The sequence below is a fragment of the Lepidochelys olivacea genome (assembly GCF_965140295.1).
Source record: "Lepidochelys olivacea isolate rLepOli2 genome assembly, chromosome: 6".
NCBI lineage: Eukaryota > Metazoa > Chordata > Testudines > Cheloniidae > Lepidochelys > Lepidochelys olivacea.
In genome coordinates this window covers 23,929,075-23,944,505 of record NC_140416.1, presented here as the reverse complement: position 1 = coordinate 23,944,505, position 15,431 = coordinate 23,929,075, and the positions used below count along the sequence as shown (strand labels likewise).

The window sequence follows — 15,431 nt, the reverse complement described above, 5'->3', positions numbered from 1 at the left end:
ATAGTTGCTCTGGTTCAAAACCCTGCTATAAACGGGGAAAACCACTATTTGTATTGCTGCTGTTTACACCTGCTTGAAATGTGGCTTAAGCTGCACTATTGCAAACTTAATTCTGGAGGAGTTTACTCGGTCTGCACTAGGAGTTAGCACTGGTGGGTGAAGCTAGATCAGGGTCTAGACACCAATGGATGAAATTGAGGCAAATTCCCAGCATAGACATTGTTGGATGTTAATATATTTGAAAGTCTGTCCCTCTTCCCTTGTGTCTGCTACAGCGACTTCAGTATCAGAGGCAGATAGGATGGGGCACATTGGTAAGGGGTATAAATGCCAGAATTCTTGTCTTTCCTCCCAGTGACACTGGAAATCTGACAAGTTTTCAGCTTTGTTCTTATGTACTGTTTGTTTTTTGGCTCTCTTCCAGTTTGTATTTTTTTTTTCCTCTCAACAGCCCTTCTTTGGTGGCAGCACAAGCATTAATCAAATCTCTGGGAAGATTAAATCAGGAGAAGAAGTGTTAGCAAGCCTTGATGGACACTGGGTAACACATCTTAATCTGCACTACTAACATTAAAAAAAAAAAAAACACTCTGTGTGGTCGTGGGGAGGGAGAGGATTACAGCTTGAAAACTTTAAGAGCATTTTGTTACTTTCTCATTGTTTGAAACGGAGCCTGGTTCCACACTAACATCTCTGCCTTACCCCACATCATTTGTAGTTAACAGCGGAGGATGGAGTTCAATGGGACATAAAACAGAGGTCCTGACTACCTCTGGTCTTTAAAGCTCTGGTAACCTCATCAGACTTAAGTGCAGGTGACTATAGTCTGAGTACCTGCACTTTTAGAAGCCCATTGGCATTAACGGGAGTCTTTCCAATGACTTCAGTGATCTTTGCATCAGCCCAGAGCAGATATTGATGGCAGCAGACAAGAGCTGGCAAATTGCCAGCCCTAAACTGATCAGGATTCTTGTCTGGCCTCCATTACCAGTGTCTCTGAATGCCTCACAATCTTTAATGCGTTTATCCTCACCACACCCCTCTGACGTAGGGCAGTGCTATTCTCCCCATGTCACAGATGGGGAACTGAGGGACAGAGAGACTGACTTGGCAAAGGTCATGCCATAGTCTGTAGATGAATTGAACCCAGATCTCCAGAGACCTAGGCTAGCACCCCAACCTCTGGACCATCCTTCCCCTCAAATGCAATGTTAACCTGTATTTGAAATTTAGTCAGAATGTATTCACTCTTCACCATGGGGCAGGGTGTGTGTGTATGTTCAATTCCAACTCTAATCACCACTTTGTGCGCCTTTGCAATTTTGAGTAGTGCTGGATTATAGATTACATTGGCCATGCTGTTTTCTGTGAATCAGTTGATTATATTACATAAAACAGTCATGCTGTCCTAGAGTCTGATGCCATCCATTTGCGTGCCGCTCGGCTTCCTGCATTTGTAATTGGGTTTCATCAACCCTGAAACAATTTGTTCCTCCTTTGCCTTTTGCAAGGAACAATTTGCACAATGTGTTATGTAAACTCCATGGCTTCAAGAGAGCAAATCTGTAAGATGCTCTTTGGTTTTGGTGCTGTGTGTGTTGGGGTGGCACAGGGGGAGGAGATGTTGTTGTTCAGGAAATAAGAATATCAGCCTATTCTCTGAATTCTGTCTGCTTTGCTCCAGCATCATGCAAAATCTCTCTCTCTTGTCCATCCACCTCCATAATTTAAAGGAGCCACTGGTGATTTCATGCTTTGGGAGCACAATCCCCAGGAGACAAGGAGAAGAGCTGGTTCTTGGTCAAGAAGCAAATTCCAAAGCTTCCCTAGACTCTGGGCTATGAGGTACACATGGAAGCTGTCAGCACCTGCCACTTGTTATAAGATGTGCACCTGGTTTTTTTAATGGGCTTGTAAATACAGATTTTATAAACCTGCCATTCAGACTATTAGCACCTGCCTCCTCCAAGCTCCACAGCTGGAGAGTATCTTGGGGATCTGTTATCCTGACTTGGAACCAACTCCTCTGTTCTTCCCCAGCCAGGGGATTGGCTCCCAGACTGAGATCTTGTCTCACCTGAGAAGGGCTGTGGAAGGGATTAAGGTTCTGGAAGGAATCTGCAGGTGGGGAGGAGGCTGGGGGACTTTGTGTGGGATGAAAGAGGAGCTGTAAGTGACAGAAAGTGGCTGGGAGCTTTGCATAAAGTGGGAATGAAGCTGAGCCTAAGAAGCAAGTTATAGGTGTACCAAGGTCCATTGCGTAGGAAGGAAAGCAGCTGGGAGACAGGTGGGTAGACAGTGATGGGTGCAATAACTATCCGTGATCTAAACATGGCATGGACAATACTCACACTATGTTCAGATCGCTGAATGGCATCAACCTTCATGCTGTTCAGCAAATGCGATAATATATAACTCACTCCAGCCTCGTGGATGTCACACTGTTCACTATATGCTGTGTAAATTACCAGTCTGGCTCATTTTGTTTGGGGTGTTGCTTCGTCTGTAGGCAGGCCTACGACTCACTTAGTGAGGCAGAGACTCTAAGACATCACCTGATCAGTCTGTAAGCGGTGGAGCTCTATTAGTAGTTAGTTGCCAAATAAATTGACAAGCAATGTGGATGAAAGGCTGGTGGTGGCATCTGAAGAACGGAGTCCCCTTTCACATGGTACATTTCCCGTTTCTGTTAACATTGCACTGTGAGGTTTTGTAGTCTCTGCTGTGCAATTTTCCTTTGGTTTCAGCAGTGATGATAGGGAGAAAGGTTTGGTAAAGAAGGAGAGGAGGTTGCCTGATGTTGAGCTTTTGGTTCCTGTATTTGTGTTCAGATACTAAACTGAGGGGGGCCCTGTTAGCACCTATATAAATGGTCTTGTGGGGATGAACATGTGGTCAGCAGGGATGAATGTGGTTCATTCTCTTTTAGCCCTCTGATGAACTTGGCCAGTGTTTCTTATTTTCAGTAAACTCCCTGCTCCAATTGGATAGTTTTCAGAAAACATTTAGTGAACCTGTCTGGAGATGGGGAGGGTACTGACCTTCGAACTAAGTGCCACTCCCCAGCCTGGCACCAACCTTCTGCCAGTGTTCCTCAGGATTATTTGCCTGTGTGTTCCTGCAGTCACTAAACCTTGCCTTTCATTTTCCTTCTCAGGATGGGGAAGTGTATATAAATGACCTGAAAAATGGGAACACTGAAATATTCTGGAACCCAACCAGTGAGGTGCGGCGGCAAAGACTGAAACGCCACATTGTGCTATTTGAAGAGCAAACAGACTCTGAATCAGAGAGGTGGGTAGGTTGCTGGAAACCAGCCTGCTGAGCTTCCTGCTGGTCTTCATACAGTTGGAACTAAATACGAGGGTCCTGAGACTCCAGCAAGATGCTGGAAGGATTATGGCCTTGCTTAACCTGTGCATATTTCCCTGCTGTATGTTGTTTTTTGTTCCTCATGTATTAGCGATGATGTAATATTTCCAAGGAGTATTAATGATAGCATGACCAAGTCCTAGGTTTCAGAAATGGTAGAGGCCACTCTTTTTTGTCAAGTAAAATAAGATCATTTTTCAGGACTCCAGAGACCATGAAAAGAAATCTCTGTTATAACCTGAACTGAATACCAGGGGATATGATAGATTCTTCACCTGGAGTTCTTTAAGTCAAGTTTGGATATCTTTTTTAAAAGAAGTTCTCTGCTTCAATCATAAATTGTTAGACTAGAGACAGGAATCGCTGTCCTTCTGCATAACACAGGCCATAGAATTTTACACAGACTGCTTGATCACAATGGCCCCTTCTGGCTTTGAAAATCTAAGAGACTTTAGATGTGTAAGCCCCAAAATCATCAATTGACCTCCACCAGTGCAGACACCATTTTTACATATAAAACCCAGCATTTAACACGCTGATCAGGAAACTGCCTACCTGAATTACACACGCAAATATACCTCCGCATACATAAATGCAGGGGCAGCGTGGAAATGAATTCCCCTGCACACTTTGCAGGCACGTCAGGAAATGCCATCTGAACTTCTAGGCCTCCATTGCAATGGAATAGCTGTGAAATGAAAGTACTGTACCAATAAGGTCCACATGCAGTGCTCTAAATACCGAATGAATAAAGCTGACTTCAAAAGAACATAGACTGTTTAAAAAAATCATTGTGAAAGATAATTCGCCGGCGCCCCAAAACAAAGAAAATCTCTCCAAATTTGGGGCAAATAGTTTGTAGTTTTTATTTACCAGGGTATCACCAAAGCTGCCTAGCTGGCTGACCCCCTTCAGCATGCCAAAGTCTAATATGTGCAACCTGTTGTATTTGGGGGGCAGAGGGAAGTGGCTGTTATGGTGGTTGCTGTGTGAATGAATTGCAGTCTAATACTGAATCAGCTATTCATCTCACAGCCCTGAATATCACCTGCCCATGGGTAAGCTTTGCAGTCTGTGACGCGTATGCTGTTGTGCAGCAGAGCATGGAAAGCCTCAGGTTGTATAGAATCTGCAGCTCTCTGAGGGGATGGAGAAAACTGGCCTTGTCACAAAATTTGTTTTTCCTGCTGCTTCTGAGCCTCAGAATAAAGGCTTGAAGACCCAGATTTTTAAAGCTGTTTAGATGCTGCCATGACAGTCAACTCCCAGGAGCCTAAATCTCTTCCTAAAATGAAGTCAGGCAATGCTGAGCACACTGGTGCCTAAATAGCTTTAAAAATCTGGGCCTAACTCTTCACTACATTGATGTGTGGTGCAGTTATACCAGTAATACACTAGTATAACAGAGTGGAGACCAGGGTCCAAAAACTAATTTTTGCAAGACATCAAGAGGCTAAGACTATTGGACACAGGCTCACACCTATTACTATTCATATTATAGTGGTGCCTAGAGGCCCCATTGTCCTGTACAACTGCACTATACAAATGCAGAGTGTGAGAGAGTCTCTGCACCAAAGGTGCACAGAGGTGAACTGATTTGCCCAAGGTTGCACAGCAGGTTAGTGGCCAAACCAGGAATGGAACCCTGGTCTTCTAGCTCGCAGGACAGTACTGTACCCACTAGACTCCACTGCCTTCCTTTGCCTGCACTGTTATCTACAGTGACTGCAATAGGCTCCCTAACAAGAAAAAAACAAGGGAGAGGGTACCGCTGTTCACCTCTCCACTGATGTGATTCCCTGCTCTTTGTGCTTTAAACTTGCTTCTTATTGCTATCTCTTTGTCTGGTTCAGATCTAACCCTGGAAGTACTTCTCTCTGAGGTCTGAAGAATGGGCAGTTTTCCCTGTAAAAGGTTCTAAAAAGCTGGAGGCCATTTCCTTTTCTCACAGACTTATTGGAACAAGGGTAATGGTGCCATTGTTCTAAAAATGCCATCTTCCCATCTCAGCTGCTGGGAGTCCTAGGATACAGGGAGGCTTTGATCTGTAACTCAGCAAGAGCAATGCACCTTGTGCTTCTAGTTACTCTAAGGAACACGTATATGTTCACTGGAAAACTTGCTATGCAAATCTTCTGTACAAATGAGCAGACCACCCCAGCACCTCTTTTTGGACAGTGTCAAACAGAAATCTAGAACGCAGAGGGTGAAACCAAGGGCTGAATTGCTACTGGCAGGCAGAATGGTCCCATGGATGAAACACTAGGTTGGGACATTGGAGTCCTGGATTCATTTCCTGGCTCTGCTACTGACCTGCTGGGTGACTTTGGGCAGGTCACTTCCCCTCTCTGTGCCTCCAGCCCTTTGTCTTGTCTATGTAGATTACGAGCTCTGTGGGGCAGGTAGTGTCTCTTCCTAAATGTTATGTACAGCACTTAGCTCACTGAGGACCCAAACAAAGCCACTGATCCACCAAAACCTTGAGGACCTCTGAGAGTGTTTGTTCTCAGATTAGCTAATCTGGTGCAAACCCATCAATCCCCTAGGTAGGCCCTTGTAGTTGAGCTGCTTCTAGCAGACAGACAACTGGCAGTTTTCAGCTGTGTGCTGCTCTGTCTCTGCTGAATCCTGGGTGCTCTAATCATAGGATTCAGATTCCAAGAGTTCTGCCGTATCTTCCCCATCCTGTCCACAGAATACTAAATATGCTCACATCTTCCTCATGATTGCCTGAAAGCCCTACTTGCTCTCAGTTCAGCACATGAACTGCACATCAAGGAGCAAATAAAAAAGCTAACACTCTGCACATCTGTCTAGTCTAGGTGTTTGGAATATGCCATCACCTGTGTACCTGAGGACAGTTCTAGAACACAGATACCGTATCATTTGAGGGTCTCGGGGTGCTTTACAAACATAAATTAAAGAACACCCTCAGTTTAAAATAGACTCATCTCAGATAATGAGGCCATTTCTATACTAGAAAGTTTGGTGACAGAACTTTTGCTAGCTTACAGCTGCCACCGTTGCTAAAATGATGGAGCACTTGCACACTTGGCTGCTTTTGCTGGTGTTGCATGTCCTCGTGACAAGAGCTTGTGTTGACAAAAACCACACAGAACAATGGGTAGCTTTGGATATTGCACCTGCCCTGGAAGTCTCTAGGCCAATTATTGTGCTTGTAGAATCACTTTCCTGCATGTGTGTAGGTTTTTTAAAAAACAAAAACAAAAACTTTCTCTCCCCTGTTGCTATGTGAAAGACCCACATAGAGAGGAAACAGTAAAAATCTAATCACTAGATTATTCCCTGCTGTTTTTGGATGGCCATCCATCTCACCAGTGTTTCAAGTCTTATTCAGCCCTTTACTAATGTTTGTTTAAAGCTTAGAGTGCAACAGAATTATTTATTAGATTCCAGTGGAAAGGGAGGCACAATTTGACTTGTGTTTCCAAGGTGAAGGGAATAATATGGGGGTGGGGGGGAGTGTCAATAAAATATCAAGGGCCTAATCTTACAAGTTAGAAGCCTTCTGCACAGGAAAATATATGCATGCAATTGGATGCCTACATTTGTGCCTTCAGTTTATGGTGTTTGCAAGTGCAAATCAGCAAATTACATATTTAATTGGTTATTTAGACCATCTAAATAGACATTTTCATGTGCAAATATCCAATTTGCATATACAGCTGCAGTCCTTTCACGTGCATTTTTTCCCACATAAACTCCTAGAATTTAGCCCTGGTTGCAAGGCAACTCTGACTCAAATCTCTGTCTCCTAGACTTAAATAGTTAAAAGGGCCAGTTCAACAAAAGGTTTTCCTTTTTACTATGGTCACCTTTTAAACTTACCGTTGGCCTCAGACAACTACGCACTACTGCCTTACTATCTTTAGTGTTCAGGTGGCCAGTTCTTAAGGTGGTCTTTATATGCTGTATTCATTTTCATCCTCCTGATAAAAGTCCATTTTAAGCCAAAGCTCAGGCTGACTAAACCTATTATTATTCTCCTAGTGCCTCTCAGTGGACTAGACAAACATTTTTTTTAAGGCTCCAGCTATCTGGGTGTGTTGCTGGTTTTGAGGCCGTTTGTATTTGATTCCCTGTTTATTTCTAGACTTTGGCAGCATGTAACAAGTGCAATAAACAAAGGAGATCAACACAAGGCAACTCAGGAGAAATTTATATTGGAAGAAGAGCAGAGGAACGCTTCGCGGGAGCGGAAGGAGAATGGCACAGAGTGGAAGCCACTGCTCTTCCGACACGATGCTGCTACCAACGAATGGCACTACAAATATGAAGAGTGAGTGACTCGAAGCATGTATAGTTATAAGTGTGGCTATAATGGGTTAAGTGCAGACATTGCTTCTTGGGCTCCAGTCAGAAATACAAAGTGCTACATGCATACGGCATACACTGGCCTGCTGCACTTCCATCTGATGCTTGGGAACACTGGTCTTGCTCTTGACCAGATTGCACCTTGATCAGGCAACCTTCCTCCTGAATTCTCCCCAGTGAGTACTTGAACATGCAGTCCTTTCAAATGAAAGGAGTAGACAGATCAGTGGAATATCTCCTTTGTATTGGTACAAATAGAGGACAGATCTGTAGTGATGAGAAGGTGTGTTACCAGCTGCAGGAGGTTTAGCAGTCTGTGTGATCTGAGTTGTCAGTCTCAGCTCAATTTGCTGAAGATGCATCCGTATTGCAAAACCTCCACCGCAGTTGGTTCTCCATAAGCACCCTTGTTAGCAGCCTTGGCAAAGAAAAGAAACCAAGGACTTGGAGAACCTGAAGACTTCCCTGCCTTCCTACTCTAGATTTGTTACCTCTCTGTCTCGCTCGGAGCTGAGGCACCCAGATGGGCTAGGATGGAAGCAACTTATGTTCATAAATGCCTAATTGCCCCCACCCCAGTTCTGTGGGTACACCCATTAAGCCCACGGCTAAATATTTGCTCCTGTGTGTTTGGAATTCATGCATTGCTTTTAATAAACCTGCTGCGGTTCTGTTTTTTAATACTTTCGTTTTGCTTCCAAAGTTTAAGGCCCTGGGACCCTCTAAATGACATTGCCCAGTTTGAGAAAGATGGGATACTTCAAACCATGGAGAGGCACCTATCCACAAGGATGTTGTCCCACAAAACCATGTGTATAAACAACCAAGTTATACGACACAAGGTAACCATCACTCAGCCAGAAAGCCCCTCTCTGGGAAGTTTTTTTCTTCTTTGCATCTTTCTTCATATACCTGTATTTCTTTGATCAAGTGCTCAGCTCTGATTTTTTCATGTTTTCTTAGACACCACAAAATCCAAGGGCTGCCTCTGCCATTAGAGGCTTGTTTCTCTAGCTGTACTTTGCCTCTGATATTTTCCTGGTGCCTACTCCAGGTGCTAATCTGCTAATATTTTTTGGTAAGAGGCTGGCTGGGTGAGTTCCTGTTTGAAGGATCATTGTAATTGTGCTGGGATTTGTTGTAATACTAATTACATGCTAGAACACCTAGAGCTTGGTATAGGCAACACTTCTTATTTACATCTAAAATAAAATCAGAATCCTTGATTAATTGACACTATGCGATTTGTAATAGATATCTTCCCTGCTATAATTTTACAAACTTTTATTATTTTCTTATGTTGGGTGGTGAATGGGGTTGAAATGAACTTTACTGTTCAATACTTACAAAGCACTTCTTTAGGCTGGATGTGATCTAGGGGTCTGAGCAGAGGACGGAGGCCCTGGAACTCAAATTCTAATCCTGACTCTATCACTTCCTTCCTTCTGGACAAGCCTGGCAATCTCTGTCTATCCACTTTCCCCATTTGTAAAAGGGAACAATATCTACGTCCCTGCTTTGTTCTTGTTAGTTATTTATGGTTTGTAAAGTGCTTCTGAAATGTGGAGAGCTATATAGAAGTGCTAAATATGAGTTAGATATAGCCCATACCAAAATCCTGAACCTGGATCTTGATACATAGCTCACGCCTTTTTATAATGGCCTGCACACCTCTGAAATTTGGGGAAGTTTAGGTTTGGATTGGGATTTCAAACTCCGTGTTCCCTGGTGTTTGGCTATATAGCTTTGGTTCTCCCGTTCTAGAGAGATGGGGTAGAACTTTCGAAAGCATGTGGGAAATGAGAACACAAGTACCTGTGACTCCTAATGGACTTGGGCTCCTAAAATCTCTTTGGTGCGTTTGAAAATCTCCCTCATGAGATTTGGATCCAGATCTGGGCTATTGGTCTGGGCCCATCCCTGTTGTACACTAGTGGCATAATTTAGAGCCAGCAAGAGAACCACAAAATCCAGCAGGCCAAATTCATCCCTGGTAAAAGCCTGTTGAAGTTACACCAGGGGATGAATTTGGCCTGCTGGATTTTGTGGTTACTGAAAAATCTTAGCTTTTGGGAATTTTTTTTGGGGGGGGGGGGTGTCTCTGTCTCTCTCTCTCTAAACTAGATATTTCAGATCTGATCCTGAGAGGTTCTGAGCAAGTGTTCAGTCCCCCTCATGATCAAACTCCTAGATTCCAGAGGATGTTCCCTACCAGACGGGATAACACTTAGTCAAATTGTTGTCAAATTTTTGACAGTGTTCCTTTTAATCATGCCCATTGATTTAGAGATCTGCGAAAGAATGCAGGCGTCGTAAAACCAGTGACCAACCATCCAACCACAGCCAGAACACTGAGAGCAGCTGTTCAACACCAGAGTCTGTGCAGGAACTGTCGGACGATGATGGCAAGTACTTGGCAAACGTTGGGCCAGATTTTGCTCAAATTTAGCACCTTATTCCTTTGAGGAGCTAAGGTACTTCCCAGTCTCATTACTGGTGTCCGAATCTGGCCCATTGACTTCCTTTGACGTTGTTTTACTGATTGTTGTATTAGAAATACGTCTCACTCACTATTTCTGTGTTCTGTCCGTTCCTTCCTTCCTTCCTAGTAGTAACACACATGTCAGTGACAGGCTATTGTGCCTCTGAGGGCTTCCCGAGGGCTGACTTAGCAATATCAATCACTTCTGTGGCATGAAACATTGTAGAGAAATGTGCACTGCGACCACTCAGTGCCACTAGATTTAGGAAGAGAGCAGGCCTCCTTTTCCACTACTCTTCTCCTCCGCCCCCCCCCCCCCCGTTAGGTTTTGTTGAAGGGGCTAGCAAGGTGCCCTTGAAGATGAAGAGAGCGGGGCGGGGGGGGTTGCAAACCACTATATAATTGCGCTCACCCTACAAAGGAGGAAGCTAGGGATATTTGGGGGGCAGGGGTTCTGTGCGCTGAGGGGGTACTACCAGTCTGACTTCATATCAGCCTCACTCTGGGGCTTGGTTTTCATGATGAAAATTCCATTCTGCATTAAGTTCCATGTTAGTGGTGTCCTTTATCTGAAGTACTTCACTGCATACAGCTGCTCACTTGCTGGGGGATTTTGTGGCATGTGTCACAGGTCTCCCAATCACCAGAGATGTGTGGTAAATCTGTTTGTCCCTTCAATGGTTTGCCGCAGGTTTTGAAAGTCCATGTACTCGGTGCGGAAAGGAAACGAATCACCTGAAGGAAATCCACATGACTGTCTTATCCCTACAGAAAGCCCAGCAGGACATACACAGGTAGCGATTTGCATTTGTTAGCACCATGATCTCAGTAAGACCAAAATAACCTTTGGTGTTTAACTCCTCTGAGCCAGCCTTTGGAGTCTGGTTAAATCAGAGGGGTGCAGTTTCAAGGTATAACAATAAGTATCCTATTAAAATCCAGAAAAGGCTTAGTAAGCCTTCACATAAAACATGGAGAGGATCTTCTCTTAGCCCCATCTGGGAGCATTACAGATCTTCCAACTCTTAAACCTACTGCATAGATGCAGACATCTGGGGAGCTCACCAGAGTACTGGCTAGAAGTGTGATTGCTAGCTGGCCATAGAAGGCCCTATTCGTCAAGGAACCCAACATGCCTACATTTGACTTGCAACCCCAGGTAGGAAGGGAGCTGCACAGAGATCTCACTGCACTGCTTTCACTATTTCTCCTCTGACAGCCCAGTCATTGCAGGAGAAACAGAGGCCTGAGGGCCTGTAATTGGGTATTGACAGATTCAGTTCATGCTTTCAATAAGGTCTCTGTTTAATACCATGTCTGAGAGATTGGTGATCACACCTGGTTACTTCACTGGCAAACTGGAGCTACACCTTCTGAAATGGTCATGTTTTCAGCAGGGGTCCATTATGGCTTTTATACTCTGACTTGCCTCGGGGTCAGGGTGCTGCCACCCCATCCCTGCAGGAGTATAAGGAAATGGAGCTCCCAGGCATGCAGGGGGAAACATGGCTGCTGCTACATACCATATAGGGGGCTGCATTCATTCTCCTGTGCACCATGGGTTGATCTTGGGTCCAATAAAGTCCATTGGAAAGTTCCCATTGACTTCACTGGGGCAGGAATAGGAGCCAGGTCAGCAGAGTCTCCAGGTGCAGAAGTGGGTGGAGTCCTAGGTGCTGACTCTGTGGGTGCTCCGGGGCTGGAGCTGCTCAGCACCCACCGGTCACCTCATGGATCAGCGCCTCCTCCCCCACAGCACCTCCTGCCTGCTGCGATCAGCTGTTCAGCAGAAGTGTTCAGGAGGTGTTGAGGGAGGGGAGGAGTGGGGGCAGGAAGAGGTGGGGGTAGGGGGTGGAATGGGGAAAGGGCTGGGGTGGGAGCTTGGAGGAAGGGGTGGAGTAAGGGCGGGGCCCGGGGCAGAGCGGGGGTCAAGCACCACCTGGGAACTGGGGAAGTCGGTGCCTCTGGGTGGGGCCATAGGCTTACTGTCTCATTCCCATGTTTGGGGTGGCTGGTGCCCATTGACATGCTGGCAGGGAGCCAGTCCCTGCATTCACGGGAGGCCAAGGAATGGGATTGTCTGGCTGTGGGTGGAGGGGATGCAAGAATGAGGAGATGTCTTGTGCCCTCCTTCCCTTCTCAGCCTCATGCCATCTGGCTTTGAAGGCTGATTCTGTCCATCAGAATGGTTCCAAAAAGTACTGCTCAGAGGGAGGAGTGTGAGGGTTAGTGACCATTCAGACACCCTTTGGTAAGCTAATTCTATTTTAGGCTGTTTGACAAGACTAGTAAAGATTTTTCCAATGGCAGTACTCCTCCTGATGACTTTGGAAAGCTAATGAGTTTGTTTAGGCTTGAATAAAGTGCAGCAGATTATGTTGTTTCAGTAGACAAGGCCAAGAAACCTATTCTTCCCTCGAGTTACTAAATCTTGGCAAGTACCCAGAATTAGTCTCTAAGGTGCCACAAGTACCCAGAATTTAGTGTCTTAGAATGAGTTGGCAATTCCTGAATTTTGCACTGCACTCTGGCCTTTGCTGCCTTTCTCACTCCTAGTGCTAGATTTTCAAGGAACCTGGCCCCAGTTGGTGGTACTGAGCCTCACAAGTGCTCGGCACCCAGCGGTCCCCATTGTGAGAGGGCCAGATTCCCTGAACAGCCCATGCTGAGATCGCTGGAAAACCCAGCCATTTATTTTGGTGCCTGAGCTCGACCTGGGCTGTTCCACAATGAGGGCCAGATTTTCCAGGTGGTGAGCCCTTCTGAAAATTCTGTTCCTACTGTTTCTGTTGCATGGGAATCAACCCTTTTTTTAGAATAATTGTTGGTATTATAGTAGCACCATGAGACCCTAACTGACATCGGGGCTCCATTGTGCTGGGTTCTGTGCATGCACATAGGGAGACAACCCCTGTCCCAAAGAGCTGATGGTCTATATAGAAAAGATAGACAAAGGATAGGAGAAAGGACATATTAATATTATTCCTTTGTTAAAAGAGAAAAGCACGTGGGCCCAATCCTGTACTCGTCAAACAGGCTTGTAAATTTAAGCCATAGGGAGTCTTGCCTATGTAGGATCTCCAGGACTGGGAACTGTAGCTGAGTGTTCATGTGTGTCCAGGGCGGACAGGGGCAGGGAAGAATATCTGTAAAATTCTTTCCTACATGCAAATGGCATCCGATGAAGTGAGCTGTAGCTCACGAAAGCTTATGCTCAAATAAATTGTTTAGTCTCTAAGGTGCCACAAGTACTCCTTTTCTTTTTATTATTTGTTGTTTCAGAAACCTCACTGCTCTGAACAAAAAATCTTTCTACAGGAAAGCCTCTTCCGAAAACCTCCTCCTGGACTCTCGCTGCTGGTTTCTCATTTGCGTCTTTCTTACATGTCAATTGTTCATTAATTATGTCTTCAAATAAAAGCACTACGTTTGGCAGCAATAAAAGTTACTGGCTGCAGGAGGGGGACACTCGCGCAAGGAGCCCATCGAGGCACCAAGCACTTTAAAACCAATGCAGCAGAGATGGAAGAAAGAGCCAGGCTAAAAGGGGACCAGGGAACCAACAGAGTTTAGTTCCTTCAGATTGTCATTTGCCTTTTTACATGTACATCTTCAAGGACCTCTTTACCTGTACGGGCCTTAATGCTAAAGCCAAATGTAGCTTTAATTGTGCAATTTGTTTTCTATGTCTTGTCATTTTCTGATGCAATCCATAATTACCAAGCAGTATTGGTGCCCCAATAATGGCAAACAACCACATGGTTTTAGAATGGTTCCATTGCTTTGTTTTATAGCTCTAAGGGTTGGGGGAGGTGGGAAGGGTTCTCATTGTCCATTTTCAAGATGTCTGTTGGGTACATTTAGTTATGGGAGGGGAACATCAGACGGTCCAAAAATCCAACCACTTGGTTATTGGTCATGGTTTCTCCTGGATCTTGCTGTTGACACACACACAGTTGGACTTGAAAATGTGCATGACACTCCACTGCACAGAGATTGTAAATATGCACGATTTCCTAAAAGTTGCCACCTTTAGGAAATGGGAATCATTCAGTAAAGCTCCTCATTCTGTTACAGAGCCGATAATGTCCTGAACTAGACCCACTGAGTCAAATGTCAGACATATTTGTTTATAAATCCTGGTCACTTTTTTTTTTTTGGCTATATGGCTGTTTTTATATTATAATAACACAAGAATTGTACAGAATTCCTCTGAAATTTCCCATTGCCTCCTTGGAGAGGGAGCAAGTATGTGTGTTTGATCGTAGGCACATCTATTATTAAAGGTCAGGAAGGGTAAGGGTTTTGCCACTGCGTTGTTAACTCTGTTAACAGTCTTCCTATTTTACACCATTTTTTAAAAGATTTGCAATATTCTTTGTAGAATGCAGTCAGTACTAAGCCTTTATTTTCTGGCCTGAAGTAGTTCCAAGTGGTAAGTACTGCTATATATACAGCCTTAAAATACTTAGTGATGGTGCCAGATTGGCAAACTTTAAATGTAAATGTTTCCAAATTTTTAACTACATTCCTTGTCATGTTCCCCAGTTAGGGGAAACCTGTTTGTGCTTGATATGTTGAAATAAAATTACACCGAACTTTCAATGACCATTTCTTTGATGGATTATTTGTGTTTGGGATTTTTCTCATTTTGTAGCAGTTATGCCGTGCTTTCCTAATAGATAGTATACAGTAATAGATGTACAGTTGGCTAGCGTATGTACACAGAAGAGAGAAGCATTCCATGCTAAGTTCTGAGTGACACAATGAGTTGTCTTCCTCCCTGAAGGAGGAGCAACAGCTCATGGATGGGGTTCATGGAAATGCTTGGCAGATGTTCTCTATCTTGCATGGAATGGGAATAGCAAAATTCTATGATCTGACATTTCTCTGACTCTCAAATTAGGCCATGCTTTTCAAATGCAACAGGTGATTTTTGGATGTCTGTCTTGCTGAAACACCTTAAAGATCCACAGTAGTTAGCACTTTCTTGAAAAATGCCTTCACAGGGAAAAAATACGATGAAGTGAGCTGTAGCTCACAAAAGCTTATGCTCAAATAAATTTGTTAGTCTCCAAGGTGCCACAAGTACTCCTTTTCTTTTTGCGAATACAGACTGACACGGCCGCTACTCTGAAACCTGGTACTAAAGGGCTCTTTCATCTAGCAGAGAAAGGCATACCAAGAACCAATGGCTGGAAGCTGAAGTCAGACAAATTCATATTAGAAATTATACACAAAT

At 44.4% G+C, this 15,431-nt stretch overlaps 1 protein-coding gene across 8 annotated transcripts in view; it reads left to right on the top strand.

Moving 5' to 3' along the window:
- OSBPL5 (oxysterol binding protein like 5) overlaps nt 1–14,782 on the top strand; it is a 219,433-nt gene extending 204,651 nt beyond the window's left edge. For 7 of the 8 annotated variants that reach the window (XM_084630039.1, XM_084630041.1, XM_084630036.1 and 4 more), the window contains 7 exons: nt 452–541; nt 3,158–3,294; nt 7,487–7,672; nt 8,411–8,549; nt 9,995–10,112; nt 10,881–10,983; nt 13,472–14,782. In XM_084630039.1, coding sequence (XP_084486165.1) covers nt 452–541; nt 3,158–3,294; nt 7,487–7,672; nt 8,411–8,549; nt 9,995–10,112; nt 10,881–10,983; nt 13,472–13,607 — 909 coding nt within the window. In that variant the 3' untranslated portion in view covers nt 13,608–14,782. The remainder of the gene's footprint in view (nt 1–451; nt 542–3,157; nt 3,295–7,486; nt 7,673–8,410; nt 8,550–9,994; nt 10,113–10,880; nt 10,984–13,471) is intronic. The other variant, XM_084630040.1, reaches the window with a different exon arrangement.
- The last annotated feature ends 649 nt before the right edge of the window (nt 14,783–15,431 follow it).